Source organism: Spea bombifrons, chromosome 2, assembly GCF_027358695.1.
Source record: "Spea bombifrons isolate aSpeBom1 chromosome 2, aSpeBom1.2.pri, whole genome shotgun sequence".
Classification (NCBI taxonomy): Eukaryota; Metazoa; Chordata; class Amphibia; order Anura; family Pelobatidae; genus Spea; species Spea bombifrons.
This window is the reverse complement of record NC_071088.1, coordinates 1,121,577-1,149,110: the sequence shown is the minus strand read 5'-3', so window position 1 is coordinate 1,149,110 and position 27,534 is coordinate 1,121,577. Positions and strand designations below refer to the sequence as shown.

The 27,534-nt window shown below is 43.8% G+C and overlaps 1 protein-coding gene across 1 annotated transcript; it reads right to left on the bottom strand.

Annotated features, from left to right (window-relative positions):
- Positions 1 to 723: 723 nt before the first annotated feature.
- LOC128473026 (butyrophilin-like protein 1) lies at positions 724 to 27,534 on the bottom strand. Its single transcript, XM_053455051.1, has 6 exons — positions 27,524 to 27,534; positions 16,928 to 16,982; positions 15,190 to 15,241; positions 13,869 to 14,204; positions 1,638 to 1,712; positions 724 to 1,130 (listed from the first exon to the last, which is right to left on the bottom strand). The coding sequence occupies exons 2-6, from the start codon at positions 16,943 to 16,945 to the stop codon at positions 1,042 to 1,044; spliced, it is 570 nt and encodes a 189-aa protein (XP_053311026.1). The 5' UTR covers positions 16,946 to 16,982; positions 27,524 to 27,534; the 3' UTR covers positions 724 to 1,041.

Here is a 27,534-nt window from a genome sequence, read left to right as displayed (position 1 = left end):
TCTCACCCCATCACTGATACCCCACACACTACCTCTCAACCCGTCACCGATACCCCCCACACTACCTCTCACCCGTCACTGATACCCCCCACACTACCTCTCACCCGTCACTGATACCCCCCCACACTACCTCTCACCCCATCACTGATACCCCACACACTACCTCTCAACCCGTCACCGATACCCCACACACTACCTCTCACCTGTCACTGATACCCTCACACTACCTCTCACCCGTCACTGTGCCTTATATTTGTCACCCCATTCCCTCTAGATTGTAAGCTTGCGAGCCGAGTCTCTCCACCTAATGTATCGGTTTGTCTCAGTCTGTCAATTCTCGTCTTGTCAGACCCCTTGAATATATGGATTGTATTAAGAGCTGCGTAAACTGTTGGCGCCGTATAGATAATAATGATTATATAATAATAATAATGATTATATATATATCTATAGTGCCAACAACGTATGCAGTGCTTGTTACAATCCATATATTCAAGGAATGTGACAAGACGAGAACAAACCGATATATTAGGTGGAGAGGCTCGGGAATGGGGTGTGGAGAAACGTAAGGCACGGAGAGAGAGTCAGAGGTAGTGTGGGAAGGTGAATGCCGAAAGTTCGGTGGAAGTCGGGTCCAGAGGTATGGAGCAGCCCGAGAGAAATCTTGTAGTCGGGAAAAGGAAGAGTGTGGTGTTTAACCAAATTCATATAAATGAAAGTTAGTTTGTCTACATTAAAACATATTTTATTATAAAGTAACAACACAGCAAAACATACATATCCCAAATACACACACAGCCAAACCCCACAGCGCAACAACCTCCTTTTATATCTCTCGACACACATTGATCTCACCAACTGTTATGTATCCAGCAGCTGTGGATGACAATGATATTGATTGAAGGGGAGCTTGCCTCCAATGTCCGTTCAGATATATGAAGATTATGATTGTTTGTTGATTCTTGTGACTTAGAAGTAGATCAGATCACACGTTACAGACAATTATTGCAGAAGTAACCACAATTCCAAAATGTTCATTCACTACAAAAAAACAAGAAGCGCTATGGTGAGGACAAGCCCTGGCCCAGGACAGACTCTGCCACTTCCAGCTGATCTCTCTTCAATAGAACCTATAAAGAAAACAATTGGCTATTATTACATGTGAATGCTCTGTGGTGTTCTTAGAAGCTGCTTGTTGTTTAGTTGGCTCCTAAATACCCCCTTCAGGAGTTCAAAGAAAATAAAGTGTTAGCAGCTCATCTGACTTTATATAAAGAATATCAAAAGAATAATAAGGGCCACTGGCTGCTCAGTAGGATTAGTTTCTGTCCGTTGTAAAATTCCTGAGCTTTTTATTCATTCAGAGGTAGTCAGAGCTAGGTGGATAAGTCCCAGTTAGTAGTATCTCCATGTATCGTATTTAATGGGACAAGAAAGGGGACCATAGACAAACGCAGCGGACAGGACCGAATTAAGAGCATTATGGTCCTGGGGCAGAGGATTTTAGGCCTTTTATGGACAAAAATGAAATTGACAGAATGTGCACTGGATAAATAGAACATCAGTGCTCGGTCGATAATATACGATATAATCTTATGAAGATGCAGATTACAACAGAGTAAACACAACACATTTACCTTTCCTCTGACTGACTTCCGGGCCTAAAAAGTTTTGTTCTATGACAATGTGATGTTCATTCCGGTGCTTTTTCTCTGGATAAGTAAAAATAAAATAGTTCAATTCCTTCCTACAATAAGTAAAGTGCCAGGAAACAGATGGCCAAATACACACCAGGACAGGCTCTGCCACACCGACACCAGACACACACACCAGGACAAGCTCTGCCACACCGATACCAGACACACACACACCAGGACGGGCTCTGCCACACTGACACCCATATCTGGATGAGCTAAGCTACAACAATTGAAAAAAATTAAAATTAAAAATTTTCCACACTGCTTTGTCATTAACACCCCTTTTGTGTTTTTGCCCCCAGCCTGCCCCTCCCTTTAGCATACACATTGGAATCACCACGCAAGGGGTTGAGCCCCAAGTTAAGTGGACGGGGACTTGGATCATCCCAACGGTATAGAGGCTAAGGCATAGGCCGGTATAATAGGCATTGAGTATAGGTGGTCAGAAATACAATACGATAACCATGGAGCGCATATACATTGGGAGAAACAAAAGACAACAACAATAGTGTAATATGTACACAAAATTGAATAAAGGCTTATGACATAAAAAAGGCTATAGCAAAATGTTGGCCTATTTTAAAGCAAGATAGCATTTAAAGAGACCGTCTTCCAATAAAACCTAGTGTCAGTTATAAAAAATCAGAAAATTTAAAATCAATACTGGCTCCTAGCGTCCTGCCCGAAATAAAAGAGACAAAAGAAAATGATAACCTTCTCTTTAAGAAAAATCCTGTTTTTTTCCGTTGTGGAAAATGCAAACTATGTACAACATGTCATCAACAAAGCAAAAAAAAATCAATAAATTCATGTGCACAAACACTAAAAAAGAATATACAATAAAACACTTCATTCACTGTAAGTCCAAAATGTGATATACATGCTTGAGTGTGGGTTTGGAATCCAGTATATTGGTAGAATGACGAGAGAGGTTTGGAACATCTGGGTGGCATACGCAACCAAAACAGTGTCCCGAAACATTGTAATCAGTGTAGAGCCTTTTCTCTATCAAATTTTAAAGTCATAGGTATCGATGCTATCTCCCCCATTGGAGAGGAGGAGATCTTCAACAAGAATTGGAAATTATTCTAGCCTAGGTGCACGAATAATTATAATTTTAATAAAGACAGGAGGCGAGTATTTTGCATATCTTCCTTTACTCCTCACAGTAGCAGCAAAGAAAGAGTTAACAAGATAAGTTGAAAACAACCAATCGCATAACAGCACGTCTGAGGTATAAGAACCCCTAAACCATCCTCCTCTTCCTCTTTCGACGCTGAGAACCGGACTGAAGAAAAACGTCCTCCAACAGAGCAGCAGCGTAGAACCGACCAGAAACGGCAAACGGAACCGGAACCAGGATCAACATCCACCAGGGATCATCAGAGCCACACCGAATTCAGCCAACGGAGCTCAAACACGGACAGCCAAGTCACGAACCAGCCCAAAGGGCATCACGCTGAAACAAAAAGAGAAGCCATAACAGGACCAGATTCTCTCAGGCATGTGAAAAACCCCACATAAATACGGACCCGGATAAAATAAAATCCTGCACATAATCTATTGGAAAAACATATAAGTAATAAGAGCCATTAAACCAAACTTACCCAACACGGGAGGGGCCGGGAGGGAAAATACTCGCCTCCTGTCTTTATTAAAATTATAATTATTCGTGCACCTAGGCTAGAATAATTTCCAATTTTAAGGCAAGACAGGAGGCTTCCTATTTTGCATTTTTAACGCCAGACACCAACGCCACTGCCGCAGAGGAGACCGGGCGAAAGTAAAATTCCCGAAAGGTGGAGGCTCGGGACCAATCCGCCGCCTTGAGGATATCAGCCAAGGCAGCCCCGGATCGAAAGGCGCACGACGCCGCCGCCCCCCGGACTGAATGCGCCCCGAAGCTAGCATCAACCCCCGCCAGAGAGAGAAGCCAGCGAACCCAGCGAGCAAGCGTAGGGGAAGACACGGCCTTGAACGGCTTAACATAAGAGATGAGGAGCTGAGACTCCGAAGGTGGACGCACCAGTGCAGAACGGGACAGATACGACCGAACACATCTGGCCACACAAATTTTAGGATCGTCAAGGAAATAAGGGTAGGAGATAGACGAGGAAAGAGTCTTAGTTCTCCTGTGGATCTGGAACACCAGTCCCTCCGGGAAAAAGGAGACGGCGTGCGCATCGAGAGCCCGCACATCTGAAACCCTACGAAAGGAGAGAAGACACAAAAGGAGCGTAAGTTTAGCCGACAATTGGCGAAGAGAAAGGGAATCGTTATCCGGCCAAGACCGCAAAAAATCCAACACCAAAGCAACGTCCCACAGGGAACTATAGCGAGACGCCGGAGGTCTGGACAACCAAATACCGCGAAGAAGGCGGCAGACCAGGGGAGCCCTACCAACCGGCTCACCTGAAACCCCCACATGACTGCAGGAAATGGCCGAACGAAAAACGTTAATCGTACGGAACGATGTACCCAAGGAAAACAACTCCGCTAAAAAGTTAAGAACGAACTCTAGAGGGGCCGAATGGGGATCCACCTGTCGTCCCAAACACCAAGCAGCCCAAGCTCGCCAAGCTGCCCGGTACGACTTTCGGGTACCTGGAGCCCAAGAGTCGCGCAGCAGGGAGTGAGCTGCCTCCGATAGGCCCACGCTAGAGAGGGGTCTCCCGAAATCGACCACGCCACCAGGGAGAGATGACCTGCCTGGATGAGAGGGTGGATCTGACCCTCCGGGCCCGCTAGAAGAGACGGGAAGGAAGGGAGCGCAAGAGGGTCCCGAACAGACAACTGCAGCAGGGCTGGGAACCACGGCTGCGCATGCCAGAGAGGTGTCACCAGGACCAAAGAGCCTCCGCCGCGACGCAGGTGGTGAATGACCCTGGAGATGAGGGCGAAAGGGGGAAACGCGTACGCACCGGAGGTGGGCCACGTCTGCATGAAGGCGTCCGTCGCCAGAGCCTCCGGATCCGGAAGCCAGCTGTAAAACTTCTCCGTCTGGCGATTCGTCCTGGAGGCGAAAAGGTCCAGGTGAAAAGGGCCCCTCCGACGATGGAGATCCTGGAAGACTAGACTGTGGAGTCTCCAGTCGCTTGCGTCTCGCCAATGCCTGGAGAACCAGTCCGCTAGTAGATTCTCGACACCCGGAAGATATTCCGCCCGCAGGGTGATGTTGCGATCTAGGCAGAAGTCGAAGATGTCCTTCGTAACCTCTGTGAGTTGCTTCGACCGAGTGCCACCAAGGCGGTTGATATAACGGACCGCCGAAAAATTGTCCATCCGCAGGAGAAGACAACAGTCCGAACGGTCTTTGGCCAGACTCCTGATTGCGAATGAGCCCGCAATTAGCTCCAGGCAATTGATGTGGAGTGAGCGTTCTTCCATAGACCAGCGACCTCCGGTCGCCTCTGAGTCGGAGGCCGCTCCCCAACCTAGTAGGCTGGCGTCGGATTCGAGGATGAAATCCGGCTGAGACCCGAAGATCGCTCTCCCGTTCCAAGCCTCCATGTGGCGGAGCCACCAGAGGAGCTCCTGGCGAACTTCTAGAGTCAGGTGGACCACTTGGTCGTAAGTAGGCGTCTTCCGCAAATGGTGAGCCTTGAGGCGTTGGAGTGCTCGATAGTGGAGCGGGGCTGGAAAAATCGCCTGAATAGAGGACGAGAGGAGACCTACCACCCGAGCCAGGAGACGGAGGGAGCAAGAGTCCTGGCGAAGAAGAGCCCTGAGTTCCTTCCGAATGGAGACGATCTTGGCTCTGGGGAGTCGAAGCATGGCCGATTGAGAGTCTATCTCGAAGCCCAGGAAGAGAATGCGTTGGCTCGGGACGAGTTCGGACTTTAGAGTATTCACGAGGAAACCGAGATCGTGAAGAGTACGGACCACAAAATCCGTCTGGGTGAGCAGAGTCTCCCTGCACCCTGAAAACAGGAGAATGTCGTCCAGGTAAATAATGCATCGGATGCCCCTGGATCGGAAGAAAGCCATGACCGGCTTCAGGAGCTTTGTAAAGCACCAAGGGGCCGAACTGAGGCCGAAGGGAAGAGCCTTGAATTGCCAAACTTGGCTGTCCCAGCGGAATTGGAGGTAACGTCTGTGATCTGGGTGGATTGGGACGGAAAGGTATGCGTCGGTGAGGTCCAATCTGGTGAACCAATCGCCTTCTGACATCAGGTCCCGAAGGAGGTGGATGCCTTCCATTTTGAAGTGGCGATAGACCACGAAGGCGTTGAGAGCCCGGAGGTTGATCACGGGGCGGAAATCTCCCGTGCGTTTGCGCACTAGGAAAATGGAACTGAGGAACCCCCTGGGATTGTAAGCCCGATGAATAGCTCCTTTGTCTCTTAGGGCGCGGAGTTCCGTCTCTATAAGGGCCTGATCGGTCGAAGACCTGACGGGGAGGCGAGGACGGCATACCTGAAAGGGTGGGGAAATAAAATCTATTCGGAAACCCTGGACCGTTTGGAGGATCCAAGGGTCTGACGAAATCCACTCCCAGTTGTGGGAAAAATGGGATATGCGACCCCCAACCCGAAGAGGGAAAGAAAGGTAAGAAATGTTGGAACTTACCGAAACTGGAACGTCCTCTGGGGAATCCTTGAGAGCCTCTGCCTCTGCTGACTCCCCTTGGAATGAAGGATCTCTGGAAGAAAGGCGGTCTGTACGAGGTTGGAGCTTGTGGGAAGGTCCTGGAGCCTTGGGAAGCAGATCGGCTGGCGGCCCGGCCCCGCGGTCGTCCAGCCCTCCCGGAAAAACGGGGGCTAGGTTGAAAAACTTTACGCATAGATAACTTGGCTTTATTCCAGGATGTCATCAGAGAGACGTGACGATTGAGTTCTTTAACGAACGTGTCGCCGAAAAGTAGGCCATTGGCGGCAGCTCCCAAATCTTTAGAGCCTAACTCCGCTAAGCGGGGATCCATGCGAAGTAAAGCCGCCTTGCGTCGTTCGGTAGCTATGGACACATTGGCATTCCCTAGCAGGCAAACTACCCGAAAGGCCCAGTCACGAATAGTTTTGGCATCCAGAGGTGTGTTTTGTAAATAAGCCCTGTCCGCCAGGGATAAAATTTGGGTAATCGGCCCCACTAAATCCAGGAGTTTATCCTGTGCCGATTTTAGGCCTTGTTCTAAGCCTCTCCTGGGGTCTTTTTTATTAATAGAGAGTAAAGCGACCACATTAGGGTCGAACTCTGGGGTGAGGGCTACTTTATCTGGAATGCTGGGACGTGGGCATTCAGCTCTGAGTTTATTGCGGATTTCCTTAGGGAGAGATTTCCGCAGCCACTTATGCAGATATAGAGCTATATGCTCGGGAGGGGCCCACTCGGTGGCTCTAGGGTGACGCATAGTAGAGGGGTCAAACAGGGAAGACCCAGTAGGGTCAATGACCGGGAGGTCAGTAGACGTGGAGGCTGTATGTGCCTGTTGGGGATCGGCATGGTGGGGCTCATCCACCAGGTACTCACGGACGAACCCGGAGTCTAAGTCTCTGGACGAAACCAGATTTGCTGACAATTCAGATTCATTAGAAGAACCTGCCCGCCATTCATCCACTATTGACAGTGGGTCTTCAATATGTGTGCCAGAGGTTTTGGGGCGTTTGGCGGGTGCTTTGCCTTTGCCAGCTGAGATGCTACTGCCCTTCCAGGGTCGCTTAGAGCCAGATGTTTCCCCTGCAGATTTATCAGACTCTGATCCCGAAGGAATTGAAGTTGGGTCTGGGAGGGTAGGTGGTTGAGCCTGGGGAATAGTAGCTGACATCTTGGAGAAGAGTAACTCCACAGAATTTGAAAATTTGGTTTCAAGCCAAGCCATAAAGGCATCTTGAGAGGGCATATTATCTTGAGACATAGTGTCTGCAGAGAAAAAGGAAAATGAGGGTAGTGAAAGTGGGCAGTAGCAATAGGCACACTATAATCAATTGAATATATCCACAGGGTCTGGGAAACTCACATAGCCGATAAATCCCCCAAATAATGACATAAATGTGACATAAATGTAATAGTAATGCAGGACTAGGCCTGCCTGGATGTAGCCAAATGAAATAGCCTGCATAAAACTAAAGGGAACCTTAGTGGAACCTAGCCTGAAAAATGGGAAAGAAAATAAACAGACTCACCTGCAAATAAACACTGAAAAGGATGAAGATTTGAAAAAAAAAAAAAAAAAAAAAAACCACTGTGTGCAAGCACCAGATAACCGCTGTAATGGAGAGAAAAACGAATGATCCGTAGGAAAAAACACAGAAAATAGCCACCGGAACACCGATAAGAGAACACGTGGTCCGGCCGCCAATCCCAAGATGGCCGCGGCAAAACCGCACTAGAGGAACACAAACATGGCCGCCGCAAAGCGCGCGAAAAGCAGGAAAAAAGAGAGCCGCCGCGAGGACTCGAGACCCGAAACTCCGCCGAACAACTCGAGAAAGGTGCCGGGCAGGAGGGGAGAGCCACTGCAAAGCGGGACAGACAAAGAAAGAGCCGGGAGATATTGCAAGAAGAGAGGACTCCCGGAATAAAGGTAGGTGAAAAACGAAGGATAGGAAACCGGGAAAAAGGCAAAGAGGGAAAAAAGGAGGGGACGGGAGCCCCTCTGGACAGAGAAATAAGGGGAATAACCCCAAGCGGACCAAAAGGTCCGGGGGAAAAAGAATCTAAAACCGGAGAAAAATCATAAAATCTAAAACGACATATAATCAAAAGAGATAATACTATATAAATACAATTAAATATATATATATATTATATATCGAAACCAGGAAAATGAATCAAATAATTCCTTTAATAAGGATAAATGGAAGAGGACTGACCTGCAGCTACGGTGAGCAGCAAAGAAAGAGGAAGAGGAGGATGGTTTAGGGGTTCTTATACCTCAGACGTGCTGTTATGCGATTGGTTGTTTTCAACTTATCTTGTTAACTCTTTCTTTGCTGCTACTGTGAGGAGTAAAGGAAGATATGCAAAATAGGAAGCCTCCTGTCTTGCCTTAAAATTAGCACGAAAAGAGACAGAGTGGATCTTCAAGTTTCAAACTCATAAGAAAGGGGGATTAAACACAGACTTAGACATACTTGCATTCATTCAAAAATTTGCTTACCTACACATGGCACTTTCTATCTTTTATTGCACTTCTCAGCACTTTTTCATAAGTATTATTATTGCACTTTAATGCAATGGTGTTCTTTATTGCACTTTAAAGTAAATAAGCTATAAGCTAACTTTTCATATACAAGTATTTTCGAAATAATTTGATGTACAAGTATTGGCACTTTAATATATTGCGATTAATAAGTAATAATTTATAATAATTGCACTAAACAACATAGCCCTTTATAATTTGGCACTTCAATATACTGTTAAACAATAAATTACTAATTAATAATAATTGCTTAAAATGATGTAGCACTTTATAATTTGGCACTTGGCAAATGTTAGCCTCTTCCTCTTTTTCCTTTTCAATGGAATTTTATAAGTATGTCTTTAGGTATTAATAATACTTTTTTAGCATCCATTAAATATTCTTCTTTATATAAAATCATGGTTTAAAATCTAATATATCTAAAGATAATTCCCTTGATCTAAATTTTTTGATTTCATTTTCCATATATATCTTCTATATATATTCTCTTGTTCCAATTTTTTGTTCCAATTTTTAAAGACAATATGTTTTTAAAGATATAATAACCTTATAAATAATCACAGAGAGACCTAGATGGTTTCTGGTCCATTCATTTTTATTGAGGAATATTTAAATATGTTAAATGGATGTGTAACATGCAGTAAAGCATGATTTATCTCTCATTTACTTTTGTATTATATGCTCTCGTCACGGCTAAATACCGTGACTTACAGATGTCCAAATAAAACTTGCTGATGGACTTGCCGAGGTCGTTACGAGTCGTTACCTCGTTGATTCTTCAAATGTGACCGTGTGGATACGCATCCGATATGGGCAGAGAGCGGACGAACTGGGAGCCGGATAAACGATGCACGCGACTATGCAATCGCGTACACAACGCCAATTACGTGGAGGCAGACCAACAGCCGGATTGGATGCGCGATGACGCAAGACGCCCGAAACCCGGAAATAAGCGTATTTAACCGAGGCACGGACACGAAGCACTTTACAGCTGTCCGTGCTAGTATGTGTGGATTAGTATGTGTGGATTGGTGTATATATGTGTGGATTGGTGTATATATGTGTGGATTGGTGTATATATGTGTGGATTGGTATATATGTGTGGATTAGTATGTGTGTGGATTGGTATATATGTGTGTGGATTGGTATACATGTGTGGATTGGTGTATATGTGTGGATTGGTGTATATATGTGTGGATTGGTGTATATATGTGTGGATTGGTGTATATATGTGTGGATTGGTGTATATATGTGTGGATTGGTGTATATATGTGTGGATTAGTATGTGTGTGGATTGGTATATATGTGTGTGGATTGGTATATATGTGTGTGGATTGGTATATATGTGTGTGGATTGGTATACATGTGTGGATTAGTGTGTGTGTGGATTAGTGTATGTGTGTGGGTTGGTATACGTGTGGGTTGGTATACGTGTGGGTTGGTATACGTGTGGGTTGGTATACGTGTGGGTTGGTATACGTGTGGGTTGGTAAGTGTGTGGATTGGTAAGTGTGTGAGAGTGATGGGTGTTATGCTGTACCATTTCCGATGTCTTTTTCATGTTCTAATTATGCTCTAAAAGTACATCATAACTCCCATCACTCTATACTGTTCCATACAGTGGCAGAGCTGGGAGGCAGAGGTCTTGCACCCCCACTGCAGGACTCCTGAAAGGTAAGTGAACTTCAAAGAGGGAAAGGGTAGATAGTTAGGAGGGGGTAGATAGGGAGAAGGGAGTGAGGCAGGGGAAAGGGGGTAGATAGGGAGAAGGGAGTGAGAAGGGGTAGATAGGGCATGATAGGAATGTGATTGCTGTTAATCATATATATATATATATATATATATATATATATAAATATTGTTTTGTCCTATTTTGGTGTGTTACTTACTTTAAATAAAAGTGTTAGATTTCTTTATGGTGTGGGGGGGTCATATTCGGTTTTGGCCAGGTAAATGCTGCACTTTCGGTTTCAGTCCAGAATTCGTTTCGGTGCATCCCTACTACTAAGCCAGACAATGAAGTGGTAGGCCTACACCACATCAATGTTTGGCGTAGTATATAGTGATTGGGGTTTTGTTACAAGTTTTGATTCCTTTCTTTTTTTGGGATGGGGGGGCGCCAGAGGAGTAGTCCGCACAGGGCGCCAGAACACCTAAGGCCGGCTCTGCCTGTGCCACCTGCCCTGACCCTTTCTGCTCATTATACAGACTGTGATCCTGTGCCCCCTGCCCTGACCCTTTCTGGTTATTATACAGACTGTGATCCTGTGCCGCCTGCCCTGACCCTGTAGGATGTTATAGACTGTGACCGCGTGCTGCCTACCCTGACGCTCCATCTTATTAATTGGACTGTCTAACAGTTTATATATAAGCCTTTCTTTTTTTGGGATGGGGGGCGCCAGAGGAGTAGTCCGCACAGGGCGCCAGAACACCTAAGGCCGGCTCTGTATGTGACGGTGTGTATATGTGAATCAGTGTGTATGTGATATATATATAATATATAAAATGTATTTATGTGTATGTGACGGTGTGTATATGTGAATCAGTGTGTATGTGATATATATAATATATAATGTATTTATGTGTATGTGACGGTGTGTATATGTGAATCAGTGTGTATGGGATATATATAATATAAAATGTATTTATGTGTATGTGACGGTGTGTATATGTGAATCAGTGTGTATGTGATATATATAATATAAAATGTATTTATGTGTATGTGACGGTGTGTATATGTGAATCAGTGTGTATGTGATATATATAATATATAATGTATTTATGTGTATGTGACGGTGTGTATATGTGAATCAGTGTGTATGGGATATATATAATATAAAATGTATTTATGTGTATGTGACGGTGTGTATATGTGAATCAGTGTGTATGTGATATAAATACATTTTATATTATATATATATATATATCACATACACACAGTCACATATACACACCGTCACATACACATAAATACATTTTATATTATATATATATCATACACACCGATTCACATATACACACCGTCACATACACATAATTACTATGTTTGCCTAACCATAGAAACTATGCAGTTTTAAAGTGTGTGTGTGAGGGGTGCCACATACAGCATCTGCCGCAGGTGCCAAGTACTCTAGGTACGCCCCTGCGTCGTGCGGCAGTCAGGCCGTCGGCGCCTAATGAAATTTCATTAAGTGCCGGCACCCCCCCCCACACTTTAAAACTGCATAGTTTCTATGGTTAGGCAAACATTGACAAGGGTACAGCATAACTGTTATCATTATATACTGAGGCAGACTTTGACGGGGGTACAGCATCACATTCCCATTTGTTTTCTGTCTGTATCCTACTTCTTCTGTGCTCAGGTGAAATTGAATGTAACCCTGGCCCCACCATCCCCACCTTCTTCCGTCCCCGTACCTGCTGAACTAACACAAGCTACCGCAATCCCTCCAATCTTCAATCAGTCCACTGTAACCCCTTTCTCCTGTGCCCTCTGGAATACACGCTTTGTTTGCAATAAACTAACTGCTGTCCATGACCTTTTCATCTCTAACCACCTTAGCCTTCTTGCACTCACTGAAACGTCGCTGACACCCTCTGACGCTACCTCTCCTGCTGCTCTCACTTACAGTGGCCTTCACTTCAGCCACACTCCCAGACCTGGAGACAAACAGGGAGGTGGTGTTGGTATTCTCCTCTCTCCTCGCTGCACATTTCAATGTCTACCACCAATTCCCTCTCTATCTTTCTCATCAAAATTGCTAGTTGTGTTATGGAGTCAGAAAACTGCGATCTGACGTCCTCTTCATCCTCACAAGTTGTCTGGAAGGGTTTTCAAAAAAAAAAACCTAAATTCTCATCCAAAATAAAGTCAACCGTTTTCAGTTCTCCAGCCATTACTGGAAATTCAAATGGGATCGGGTTCTATGGTCAGGTGAAACCAAAATAGAGCTTTTTGGCCATAAACATAAGTGGGTTTGGCGCACACAAAGAGGTAGCCATAGGAAAAAGTACCTCATGCCCAGGATTAAATATGGTGGTGGATCTTTAATGTCTTAGGGCTGTTTTTCTGCCAGAGGACCTGGATACATGGCATCATGGACTCCATCAAACAGATAGATTAGACAGATAGACAGATATTAAGTGAACACCTGACTGCCTCTGCCAGGAAGCTTAAAATGGGCCTGGGATCTTCCAGGAGGACAATGATCAAAAACATAGATCAAAATACACACAAGATGGTATATTGACCACAAAATCAAGGTGCTGCCATGGCCATCCTAGTCCCCTGTCCGTGCCTCGACGGGGCAAACGGAGGTCCACACGATATTAGGCAGGCGGTAAGAATGTTATGGCTGATCGGTGTACATGCTGATGCAAACAATGTTTACTGGGTGTAATATCACCAAAATACAAAGTAGTAAAAAGTTTTCAACATAAGAATGTAATGTATAAACAAAGCAAGGACAGAATAGGCTGACACCCAATGTGAGATCCCCCAACGTTTTTGTAGAAGGGGTTAATACGGGGTTAACGCGGCACGGACTACACAGCAGCTTTGGCGCCGGGATTTTAAATGTCCGGACGAGCAACTCCATTGGTCGCCTGCAGGAGCCTCCTGTGCCATCAATCAATGAAGTACACCTGCTGGCGACCAATAGAGTCGCTCGTACAGACTTTCAAAATCCTGGTGCTGCAACCTGGCCAGCAGAAACCACGGCGAACCTACAGATAAGGTAGGCTATATGATGAAGGGACCAGGTAGATTAGTAGACGAAGACGAAGATTCTTAGTTTTGTGCGTCTTCGTGTACGTTTTGCCGCCGCTATCTTCACTTCTTCGTTTCTTCGGGACGAACATAAAAACGCACTCTTCGTGTTCGTTTTCATGTTCGCCCGAATACGAATGCACAAGTCTAATATTTATTACTTTTAATTTTTCATGTGGTTTGAGTGCTCTCTCTTTACACAGTCTTTATATCACTGTGGAACCTTAAAAACAGTCCTCAGACATCTCTTTAGAGTCCAACTTACCGATAACCGTCAGTCCGACCTCGATGTCTCTGTAATCCGCTGTGTTGGTCACGTGACAGACATAAACTCCTTCGTCACGATGCTCCACGTGGGTCAGAGTCAGGTCCAGTCTCCCGTTAGGCAAGTCAGGAGACATGTTGGTGCGACCTCTGTACTGAGGAGCCTGGTGCGTTAAATCGAATTGTCCTTTATGAAAGGCGAGAAGCACCAAGGATGGTTTTGTGCCGATCTTCTTCAGCCATGCCACGTGCAGATCCTCTGTGCCAGATATAAATGGGACTGAACAGGGAAGGATGGCGGTTCCATGAAGGACAGCAGTGACAGTCGGTACGGAGCCTGATAGAGAATGAAAGGAACATCGTGTGTATTAATATTACTCCGCGGCATTAAATAATAATAACAGCAACAGAAAGTGATGCCTTTTAACCCCTTCAGTCCCCCATGGATGTACCGCTATGTGCATTAATAACATGTTCAAGAGGTCCCTAGGAGGACCTCTAGCCATGCTACACTAATAAAAAAAAAATTTACAAAACAATAATAAAAATAGAAAAACCCCTTACATCCCATTGCCATAACACAACATCTAAAAGGTATAACCCTCCTGCCCCCGTTCACAACCCCCAAGCCCGTTAATCCATTTGTATTAAAAAATACTACCCTATAGGGTTAGAGATGCAGCTTAACAATGTTGGCCGGGTTTCTCTGCCGTAACCCATACCCTGTGCAAAACAATCTAAGCAACACAGCAGTGTTGGTGAAAAAAGGCCACCTTTGACAGTGATTGGTGGCCAAATAGCTGCGTGAAGAGGCCAAATACCCCTGATACGATACTCTGGGTTGTCTGCTTTACAGAAATATATACTTTTGTGGGTATTTTTGGTTTATTTGTTTAAAATTAGAGTTGCAATCCCATCATACCCAATGTAAAAAGGCTACGAATAATGTACACCTTCTAGTATGTTCCCTCTAAGTGCTGGGAAAGTATGGAAATTCTATATAAATTAGGTATTTCTGAAATCAGGACACCTGGATTGATAAATTTGGAAGGGATTTTCCATCACTTTACCTAATTTTGTGAGGATTCAGAGGGGAAAATATATAAAAAATGTGGTTGTTTTTTTTTTTAACTAAATTTCTCATCCTAAAGCCCTCTCTCTGCTTGAAAAAACAATATATAGTTTACATGGGTACACTATTTGCAGGAAAGGGGAATAATCGCTAAACCGACATACCGCAAAAATGGCAAAATCTCTCTCTTGAGGTACCAATAACCCCTGGGACAGAAGGGTTTAAAATGTTTATTCACATGGTTTCTTACCTTCGCATTGTGCCCAGAAAAGGAGGAACAGCAAGAAAATTATGTCATTGATCTAAAACAGCAATATTACTTCATTATTACAAATTACATGCTTTTTATAGACTTTTAAGTTCGTACTGAAAAAAGAAAAATATATAAACACAATTATTAAGAATTATCTAAACGCCTTGTACCCATTAGAGTGTGTAATGCTGTCGCTGCCCACCATCTCATTGACAATAAAGCCATTACTCTATAAAGCCATTGTCACGCCCCAACCAGGCTGCCGAGCGATGGACGCAGACAACCCCCGCTGCTAACCGCACCTCCTTCCGGCTGCAGTGGAAGTTGCCTATGCGAATAACGTAGACGTCTACACGCTGCCCCAGCTACACACCGAAGAGTGAGAAGCACAGGTAAGTTTTTTGTTTTGTTTTTTTTAAATGGGGGCATAAGGCATTTCTGGAGGCAGAGTGCTCTATGAAATGCCTATTAACCCCCTTAATGCCACTCTGCCTCCAGAAATGCCTTTTAACCCTCTATACGCCACTCTGCCTCCAGAAATGCCTTATACCTCCCTATATGCCACTCTGCCTCATAATATGCCTTTTAACCCCCTAAATGCCAGAGTGGCATATAGGGGTATAAGGCATTTCTGGAGGCAGAGTGGCACATAGGGGGTCAAAAGGCATTTCATGGGGCACAGTTGCATATAGAGGATTAAAAGACATATCATGGGGCACAGTGGCATTTAGAGGGTTAAAAGGCATATCATGGGGCACAGTGGCATATAGGGGGTATAAGGCATTTCTGGGGCAGATGTGCATAACTGGGGGGGCAGGTTGGAAAATAAAAGGAAATAAAAACAAAATATTTTTCCCAATCATAGCTTTTATTATAAAAAAAAATAGTTTACATGAATTAACATTTACTGGTAAAACTTTTTTCCTATAGGGTCGTCTTATATTCAGGCTTTTTCTTTTTTTCCTAAATTAATATTCAGATTTTGGGGGGTCGTCTTATAATCGAGCAAATACGGTACTTTGTTACCAGATAAACCTGATTCAGAAGACTTAGAATCTGTGGCCCTGATTGCTGTTTGGTCACTGGAAACGTTTAAGATATTTAAGATCGTAGTGTAACAGCAACAAGTTATTATTACACCCATTATATTGCGATCATCTTTTATTTGGGTATTTTTGAGTCCTCAGAGTATCTGGTGGGGCAAATCCTGTATGAGCCCCCCCCACACACTGAATGAGTGAGTGAATGTATGTGTTTAGGGCCTGAGGTGGCACAGGCAGGCTGTTTAGGGCCCGAGGTGGCACAGGCAGGCTGTTTGGGGCAAAGGCGGCACTATGGGACATGTTGCTTGTGAAGCTGGAGTGCCTCGGGGCTCTGTGGTTTCTGCTTATGTGAGGTACGGGCACATGAGCTCAACCACTCGATAAAATATATGGGGCTGGTTTTCATTCCCAGTCCGGCCCTGCCTGCAATCCAAAGCCGGGTCTAGATCTCTTCGTAAAAGTGACAGGTGAGTCCAGAAGGTGGCAGGGACCCCCCCTTTGGAAATAAACATCTGAATTTAGTTTCTAAGTCAATGTCCCGAATTGTGTCGGGACGGAAAAACTTTAGTACAAATCATTTAATAGGGATCACTATATTGTTTTATCATTAAATTTTCCCTAATATCAGATTGAGAAATATGTAGAGGAACTTTGTGAAGCGGCGCATGTTATTACTGAGACCCTCTTCTTACCCAAAGCAAAGGCTTCATTTCAGAGTCAGATGTTCTGGGAGTCTCCGGAATATATCTGAATAAAAGAGTGAGGGAGAGCGTAAACGATGAACAATTCATTGCAGTTTCTTTTCATAACAAAAATGATGTGTTGAGAATCTACCGTGAACCGTACAGTATGTGTGTTTTTCGCCTGTAAGACGTATGACTGGGAAGGTCAGGACTGAAGAATTTTAGAGGACAGATCATTTCTTTAGAGTATTTGTTAAGTACTATTAAAAAATAGACAATTTTTGCATGACTAAGGAACCATGGATTTTGTGGGCCCGGATTCTCAACACCATAACCCCCAAACCAAATAACCCCACAGACACAAACCGTCTGGGTAACAAAAAAGATACAAATGGGAAAAAAACCACAACAAATTATTAACACAATAAAGTAATTGCCACCAAAGGAAATACGGTGCATACATCCGCCATTGTTACATACCCCCTTCCCAAACATTTAACACCAAACCAGAAACACACTATTTCCTATTAACCAACCATTATTCCTGTTAGAAATTATTTAACCCCTTAAGGACCAGGCTGCTTTTTACTTTTTGTACACTTCATGACCGAGGCTGTTGTAACACTTTTGTGGAGCTCGTGTTTAGCTGTAATTTTCTCCTCACGCATTTACTGAACCCACACAAGTTATATATATACCGTATTTGCTCGATTATAAGACGACCCCCCAAATCTGAATATTAATTTAGGAAAAAAAGAAAAGTTTTTCCGTCCCGACACAATTCGGGACATTGACTTAGAAACTAAATTCAGATGTGTATTTCCACAGGGGGGGTCCCTGCCACCTTCTGGACTCACCTGTCACTTTTACGAAGAGATCTAGACACGGTTTTGGATTGCAGGCAGGGCCAGACTGGGAATGAAAACCAGCCCCATATATTTTATCGCGTGGTTGAGCTCATGTGCCCGTACCTCACATAAGCAGAAACCACAGAGCCCCGGGGCACCCCAGCTTCACAAGCAACATGTCCCATAGTGCCACCTTTGCCCCAAACAGCCTGCCTGTGCCACCTTGGGCCCTAAACAGCCTGCCTGTGCCACCTCGGGCCCTAAACACATACATTCACTCACTCATTCAGTGTGGGGGGAGGGGCCTCATCCAGGATTTGCCCCACCAGATACTCTGAGGACTCAAAAATACCCAAATAAAAGATGATCGCAATATAATGGGTGTAATAATAACTTGTTGCTGTTACACTACGATCTTAAATATCTTAAACTTTTCCAGTGACCAAACAGCAATCAAGACCACAGATTCTAAGTCTTCTGAATCAGGTTTATCTGGTAACAAAGTACCGTATTTGCTCGATTATAAGACGACCCCCCAAAATCTGAATATTAATTTAGGAAAAAAAGAAAAAGCCTGAATATAAGACGACCCTATAGGAAAAAAGTTTTACCAGTAAATGTTAATTCATGTAAACTATTTTTTTAATAAAAGCTATGATTAAGAAAAATATTTTGGTTTTATTTCCTTCTATTTTCCAACCTGCCCCCCCCCAGTTATGCACATCTGCCCCAGAAATGCCTTATACCCCCTATATGCCACTGTGCCCCATGATATGCCTTTTGACCCCCTATGTGCCACTCTGCCTCCAGAAATGCCTAATACCCCTATATGCCACTCTGGCATTAAGGGGGTTAAAAGGCATATTATGGGGCAGAGTGGCATATAGGGAGGTTTAAGGCATTTCAGGAGGCAGAGTGGTATAAAGGGAGTTAAAAGGCATTTCATAGAACACTCTGCCTCCAGAAATGCCTTATACCCCCCATTTACCACTCCCCCCCCCCCACACACACACACACCGGGGACTCAGAAGCATCGGTAAGTGGGGCGGGAAGATAGGAGGATCCAGGTCCCCTGCAGCTGCGGGGGATCTTGATCTTAGTCTCATAGTCAGACCTATTTGAGGTCTGATTAGAAGACGAGGGGTATTTTTCAGAGCATTTGCTCTGAAACAAACCTCGTCTTATAATCGAGCAAATACGGTATTATATATTGTTATATATTTTTCTCATCTAAAAAACCTAATAAAATCAATAAAAACTGCTAAATAGATTCTACTGTTTGTCCTGAGTTTAGAAATACCCCTGCCCCAGCCACTTTACCTGAACACTCAGTAGCAGCTTCCCTGAGGTCGGGCCCCTGGGCAGTAGGCGTCGTTCGGGCCCGCCTGCACTTCTAAGCCCGAGGCACATGGGCAACCACAACTGCCCCTAAATTAACCCTAAAGACCCCATCAACCACAACTGCCCCTAAATTAACCCTAAAGACCCCATCAACCACAACTGCCCCTAAATTAACCCCCACCTCCCCTAACTTTCAGCAGCCCAAATATTAATTTCATACTCACAGTTAGATGAGTGTCACAGCCACGTGGATGCTATAGGAAGCATCGGCAGCAGGGGCTAATATTAAAGAATGAAGAATACCTGCTGTTTAGCTGTTATTTTGAAATCATATTTCAATCACGGTCTTTACTTTAAAGAGATAAATACATATTATGGGGACATACTAAACATCATATTGGGATGATTGCAAAAAAGCTGCAAATGTTTAACTATTCACTTGCTTAAATATATAGTTTTATAACGGAATCATAGTACCGTATTTGCTCGATTATAAGACGAGGTTTTTTCAGAGCAAATAGGTCTGACTGTGAGACTGCAGGGGACCTGGATCCTCCTGTCTTATGCCCCCCCCCCAAAAAAAACTTACCGGTGCTTCTGACTCCCCGGTGTGTAGCCGAGGCAGCGTGTAGACGTCTACGTGATTCACGCAGACAACTTCTGCTGTAGCCGGAAGGATGTACGGTTAGCAGCGGGGGTTGCCTGCGTCCATCGCGCAGACCTTCCCTGGCTGTCAGTGAGGAGAGTTCCGGTGCAGGGAATTCTCGACTAGTACACACCAGGGAATCAGAAGCACCGGTAAGTTGGGGGGGAGTGTTAAATGGGGGGCATAAGGCATTTCTATAGGCAGAGTGTTCTATGAAATGCCTTTTAACCCCCTTAATGCCACTCTGGCTCCAGAAATGCGTTATACCCCCCTATATGCCACTCTGCCCCATAATATGCCTTTTAACCATATGCCTTTTAATTTATTTTAAAAAAAATAGTTTACATGAATTAACATTTACTGGTAAAACTTTTCCTATAGGGTCGTCTTATATTCGGGCTTTTTCTTTTTTCCTAAATAAATATTCAGGTTGTCTTATAATCGAGCAAATACGGTAAATTCTACAGAAATACTAGAAAAATTTTATTAAATCAAAATAATGATTTAATATGGTACATGTATGTGCAAACACCACATTTTTCATAAACATGGGGATTATGGGTGGAATATTATAGTTACACATGCTAAGGAACACATTTGACCCATTTCTGATAAGAATATGGGAATTTTATTATTTTTACATGGGGATTATGAGTGGAATATTATAGTTACACATGCTAAATAATACCTATGTAGACAAATATTTATACCCATTTTCTTAACAGAAGTTGATCAAATATGTTACATGGCGCGTGCAATCATATCATAGTATCCATAATATCTATGAAAAAATATAATTATACCTATTTTATCAGAAACAAGTGAAATACATTACTAGGCACATTTAACCATGATATTCCACCCATAATCCCCAATATAGAACAATATTTATAATAATATTCTTATCATAAACATGTCATATGTGTTATTTAGTACGTGCAATCATGATATTCCTCCCATAATCCCCATATAGAAAACAAATTGTACCCTTATTCAGAACAGAAATGGGTCAGATATGTTACTTAGCATGTGTAACCATTATATTCCACCCATAATCCCCATGTAAAAATGATTATACCCATATTTCTATCACAAACAGGTCAAATATGTAACTTGGCACGTATAACCATGATATTCCAGCCATACTTCCCGTGTAGAAACAATTATTTGCCCTGCTTCAGATAAGAATATGGGTATGTGTACCTTGGCATGTGTAACCATGATATTGCACCCATAATCCCAAGGAGAAAAATAATTATACCCATGTTTCCATCAGAAAAATGTCAAATGTGTTACCATGGTATATGCATATTATTCTACCCATAATCCCTATGTAGAAAAATAATTATAACCATATTCCTATTAAAGACAGATCAAATATATTCTTTGGCACATGTAACCATGGTATTCCACCCATAACCCACATGTAGGAAAATTATAACTATAGTCTTATCAAAAAAAGTCATACTCCCTGGCATGAGTAACCATGATCCTCACATAATTACACCCATTTTCTTATCAGAAAAAAGTCAAAAACGTTACCGTCCAATTCCACCCATAATCATCATGTACAAAAATAAACATACTCGTACTCTTTCGTAAATTTGTTAACAGTCATGTGTACCCATGATATTTTAAACATGTAAAAAAATATCATACCCATATTCCTATCAGAAACAGGTCAAATGTGTTACTCAGCATGTGAAACTATAATATTCCACCCATAATCCCCATATAAAAAAAAATATTCCCATATTCCTGTCAGAAACAGATCAAATGTGTTACATGGCACGTGCAAGCATAACATTCCACCCATAATTCCCATGTAGAAAAATAATAACCATATTCTTACCACAAACAGATCAGATGTATTCCTTGGCACCCTTAATCCCCAGAAGTATATAAAAGGTTAAAAAATGATCAAACAAAAGAATATAGTATCCTTTTAAGGAAATATTTAGAAAAAGGAAAAAAACATGAATTTTTGTCAGAAAATGAATTTAAATATATTAATGTAGCAAATCCCATGTTACCTGTAATTTACGTCTTACCTAAAATTCATAAATGTACAAAAGAACCACATCACGTAAACTAAAAACTAGAATAAATGAACATTTGAGGAATATAAAAAGAGGCTTTATTCAACACTCAGTATCAAAACATTTTCTTGAACATCATAACATCATATGGTCTTTTTTGCCATAGAGGAGGTGAATAGATACTGGAGAGGTGGCAATAGTTTAAAAAATATGGGGCAACGTGAGATGCAGTGGGAACATTTAGGCCAGAGGGACTGAATGCAGAGTTTGATCTGTATAACTTTTTATAATTTACGTGTGGGCGTTATTTTTATTTATTTTTATATATTCACATATAGTAGTATATTAAGTTTATTTATATATTTTCCCTAATTTTTGAGTTATATATATAAAGTCCCTAGTGAGTTTTGAGATGTTTCTTGAATGTTGGGAGGGTGAATGCTGAAGGTTCGGGGGGAGTAGATTCCAGAGATTTGGGGGCAGCTCGAGTGAAATCTTGTAGACGGCAAAAAGGAAGAGGTGATAAGTGAGGAGGAGAGCCTCAGCCCGTGGGAAGAACGTAGGGATCGAGTAGGAGAGAATTTGCTTATGAGGGCAGAAATGTACGGAGGAGCAGTGTTATGGATGGCCTTATTATTATACTTTATTTATAAAGCGCCAACAGATTCCACAGCGCTGTACAAGGTAAAAATATTACAGCTAACGACAAGTACAACACAGCAACTGACGTACAGAGGAATGGAGGGCCGTGTCCCACAGGAAATTACATTCTAGGTGGGTAAGGGGTGAGAAGCAGGAGGTGAGGACTGCGTGGTAGTGAGTGATGTTAGTGTGGGGGAGATTAGGGTTGTAAGTGGGTGAGAGAGAAGTTTTGATGATTACCTCAGTGGTAGGCTTCCCTGAAGAGAAAAGTTTTTAGGGAGCGTTTGAAGGAGGGTAGAGTTGGTGAGAGTCGGACAGTGCGGGGAAGAGAGTTCCGGAGGGTTGGTGCTGCACGAGAGAAGTCCTGTAGGCGGTGTGGGAGGAGGTGATGAGTGAAGATGCGAGGAGCAGGTCATTGTTGGATCTTAGAGGGCGGGCTGGAGTATATTTGCTGATGAGGGAGGATAGGTAGAGGGGAGAGGCGTTAGAGAGAGCTTTGTACGATAGAGAGAGTGAGTGAGTATTTTGAATTTAGTTCTGCTATGGATGGGGAGCCAGTGGAGGGACTCGCAGAGGGTGCGGCAGATGCAGAACGTCGGGTGAGATAGAGAAGTCTGGCAGAGGGGGGATAGTCGGGAGAGAGGGAGGCCGGTAAGTAGGTTGTTGCAGTAGTCTAGACGGGAGATTACGTGGGAGTGGATTAGTTGTTTAGCGGTGCTGGCAGTCAGGAATGGATGGATTTTGGAAATGTTGCGTAGTTGGTTGTGGCAGGATTTAGAGAGTGATTTGATGTGAGGGATAAAAGATAGGTCAGATTCTAGAGTCCCTCCGAGGCAGCGGATATGTGGTGAAGGAGAGATAGTGGCACTGTCGTTAGTGATAGAAAGGTCAGAGAGGGGAATAGAGTTAGAGGGAGGGATTCGAAGGAGCTCGCTCTTAGACATGTTTACCTTGAGGTGGTGAGAGGCCATCCAGGAAGAGATGCCAGATAGGCAGCTGCTGATCTGAGAGAGACAGAGGCAGAGAGATTGAGGGTGGAGAGAGATTTGTGTTTTCCAAGTGAGGAAGTATAGATGGAAAAGTATAGCCTTATATGTCAGTACCAGGGTTTAAAATTTAATTCTAATGGTAATTGGGAGCCGGTGGAGGGTTTCACAGAGTGGGGAAGCAGAAGAGGAGCGACGTGCAAGGAAGATAAGCCTAGCAGCGGCATTTAAGACAGACTGTAGAGGAGAGAGTCGAGACAGTGGAGTGCCAACCAGAAGAGTGTTGCAGTAGTCAAGACGGGAAATGATTAGTGAATGAACCAGAGTTTTTGTGGATTCTCGGGTGAGGAATAGGCGGATACGAGAGATGTTTTTTTAGGTGCAGGCGGCAGGATCTGGCGAGGGACTGAATGTGAGGGATGAAGGAGAGGTTTGAGTCAAGGATGACCCCAAGGCAACGGGCCTGGTTAGTAGGAGAGATAGTCGTGTTGTTAATGGTGACAGAGAATTCAGGGAGTGGAGATGGAGGGAGGGAAGATAATGAGTTCAGTTTTAGAAAGATTAAGTTTCAGGTAGTGTTGTGACATCCATGAAGAAATAGCAGACAAGCAATTGGTAATACGGGACATGAGAGATGGAGAGAGATCAGGAGAAGACAGGTAGATTTGGGTATCATCTGCATATAGATGATACTGGAGGCCAAATGAGTTGATTCGTTTGCCAAGAGAGGAAGTATAAAGAGAGAACAGCAGAGGGCGCCGAGGACTGAACCTTGGGGGACGACAACCGAAAGTGGAAGGGGTGATGATGTCTCGCCAGAGAAGTTGACAGAGAATGAACAGTTAGACAGATATGAGGAGATCCAGGAGAGAACTGTATCTCGAATGCCTATAGAAGTAAGTGAGTCTAGAAGAAGAAAGCGATCAACAGAATCAAAAGCAGCAGAGAGATCCAGGAGTATTAGAATGGAGAAGAGACCGTTTGCTTTGGCAGAGAGCAACGCAATGGAGACCGTCGTTACAGCCGTTTCAGTAGAGTGATGGGGTTTGAGGGTCAAGGAGGGAATTAGAGGAGAGGAAGTTAGTGAGGCGATTGTACAGAATCCGTTCAAACAACATGGAGGTAAAAGGAAGCAGCGACATAGGGCGGTAGTCAGACAGACAGACAGACGGGATCTGAGGAATGATTTTTTAGAATGGGTGTGATTAGCGCATGCTTGAAGGCCGTTGGTACAGATCCAGATGATAGAGAAAGATTAATTAGGTGGGTAAGTGATGGACCAAGGGATGGACTTTGTGAGGTGTGATGGGGTCAAGGGGACAGGTTGTTGGGTGAGAGGAAGAAAGAAGAGTGGCTATGTCTTCTTCGGTTGTAGGGGAAAAGGCAGTTAGTATGGGAGGAGTGGAGAGGGTGGTGTTGAGTGGTGTAGGAGGGAGTTGTAAGGAAGACAGGTCTTTTCTAATAGTCTCGATCTTCTCTTTGAAGTGGGTAGCAAGATCTTGGGCAGTGAGAGAGGTTTGTGGTGCGGGGTGTGGAGGGACAGAGAAGGGAGTTGAAAGTAGAAAAAAGCCGTCATGGGTTGGAAGAAAGGGAGGATATGAGAGTGGAGAAGTAGAGCTGTTTGGGATACAGATATATGTGACGCCTGGTCGAAGCTCAGAACGAGCAAGAAGCGTAGCGCTTTTTATAAAGAGCTTGTTCTGTATTTGCAGACGTTTTAAATATTTAACTACCGTATTTGCTCGATTATAAGACGACCCTGATTATAAGACGACCCCCCCAAAATCTGAATATTAATTTAGGAAAAAAAGAAAAAGCCTGAATATAAGACGATCCTATAGGAATAAAGTTTTACCAGTAAATGTTAATTCATGTAAACTATTTTTTTTAATAAAAGCTATGATTGAGAAAAATATTTTTTTTGTTTTTATTTCTTGTATTTTCCAACCTGTCCCCCAGTTACGCACATCTGCCCCCAGTCTTGCCACTCCAATATGGCACTGTGGCCCATGATATGCCTTTTAACCCTCTATATGCCACTGTGCCCCATGATATGCCTTTTAACCCCCTATGTGCCACTCTGCCTCCAGAAATGCCTTATACCCCTATGCCACTCTGGGGAAGGTCTGCGCGATGGACGCAGACAACCCCCTCTGCTAGCCACACCTCCTTCCGGCTGCAGCGTAAGTTGTCTACGCGGATCTACTCGGTTTCCATACCGAGATATCGTTTCTTTTCTTCTGTTCTAGCCTCACTGAACCAGGGCCGAACTGGGACTGAAGAGCAGCCCTGGAAACATTTGGAGACCGGCCCCATATAGTTTACCTCGCGGTCGCGCTCTCATACCAACATGCACCCCTTATACATAACCATCTACCTCTCCAGACGTAGCCTCCAAGCCTCCCGCCTACTTTGTCGTGTGCATCGTTCACGTCATCACCCATATTCTTATCACAAACAGGTCAAATATGTTACTTAGCATGTGTAACCATAAAATTTCACCCATAATCCCCATATATGAAAATATTTATAACCATAATCTTATCAGAAACAGGTCAAAAAGGTTCCTTGGCATCAGGGCCGGCCCAAGACAAAATGCCGCCTGGGGCGAAGTTTAAAATCCCGCCCCCCCCATTATCTACCCTTCCTCTCCCTCGCTCCCTATTATCTACCCTTACTCCCCCCTCTTTGTACTTACCTTTCAGCAGTCCTGCGGCGAGTCTCCCTGCTCAGTCTTGGTGCCGGCTTGTAATGCTGAGAGCTGGAAATGACGTCATCTTCCGGCGCTCAGCATTACAAGCCAGCACCGAGACTGAGCTAGAGAGCTCGCAGGGGAGAGAGGAGCTGACAACTTGGTAAGCGAAAACCACTCGGCGCCCTGTCTCTCCTTCGCTTTAAAAAAAAAAAAAAAGGTCTTGGGGCGGCAAAATGCCGCCTGGAGCAGTTGCCCCACTTGGCTCCTTTGTCATGCCGGCCCTGCTTGGTATGTGGAACCGTAATATTCCACCCATAATCCCCATGTTTCAAAAATGTATTCCAAGATGATGATAATCAAAACAGGTAAAATGTGATGTTTGCATATAAATGTGCCATATTAAATCATTAATCTAGCCCTACAAATGTTTTGACTCATTTTTCTATTATTTCTAGAGAATTTACTGATTCCGTTATAAAACTGTATATATTTCAGCAAGTAGTTAAACATTTGCTGCTTCTTTTGGCAACTTAGTATCAAGAACTACAGAGTTCGCGCTGAGTCACTGAGTTCCAGAAACACAGAAGCTGCAAACAAACATTCAGGACGAGAAGCACGAGAAGGATTGCGCAATAAACTCACCTGTGATCTGGAGATGTGAATCCTCCTGTGTCGGAACGCGATGTGGTTTCTAATCACGGAAGGAGAGGCTCCCTGTTTGAAAGGGAGGGAAGGAAATGAGAAACAAAACAAACTCAGTGGAATTCCACTCATTCTCAACTACATAGAAACACAGAAAGTGACGGCAGATAAGAAGCAGTCGGCCCATCCAGTCTGCCCAACCCCTGAGTTCTTTCCTTTAGTACCGGCCCTTATCCTATATCTAGCTTGGCCTTATGCCTATCCCATGCTTGCTTAACTGCCTTTACTGTATTAACATCTACCACTTCTGCTGAAAGGCTATTCCATGCGTCCACTACCCTTTCCGTACAGTAATATTTCCTGATGCTACCATTAAACCTTTGCCCCTCTAGTTTATGACTATGTGCGCTTGTTGTGGTTTTATTTCTCCTTTTAAATAAACTCTCTTCCTTTATCTTGTTGATTCCCTTTAAGTATTTAAATGTTTCTATCTTATCCCCCCTGTCTCGTCTTTCTTCCAGGCTATATATACAATACATATACCGTATTTGCTCGATTATAAGACAAGGTTTTTTTCAGAGCAAATGCTCTGAAAAATACCCCTCGTCTTCTAATCGGGGTCATCTTCTAATCAGACCTCAAATAGAGGTCTGATTATGAGACTAAGATCCAGATCCCCCGCACCGCTGCAGGGGACCTGGATCCTCCTGTCCCCCCCCCATTTAACACCCCCCCCCCACACACACACACACACACACACACTTACCGGTGCTTCCT

Excerpts from the sequence above, each read along its gene's own strand:
- LOC128473026 (XM_053455051.1), bottom strand. Across the intron at positions 14,205-15,189 it reads TTTCTGGGCACAATGCGAAG|GCTCCGTACCGACTGTCACT; the intron begins GTAAGAAACCAT and ends ATTCTCTATCAG. Across the intron at positions 1,131-1,637 it reads GGAAGTCAGTCAGAGGAAAG|GTTCTATTGAAGAGAGATCA; the intron begins GTAAATGTGTTG and ends TTTTCTTTATAG.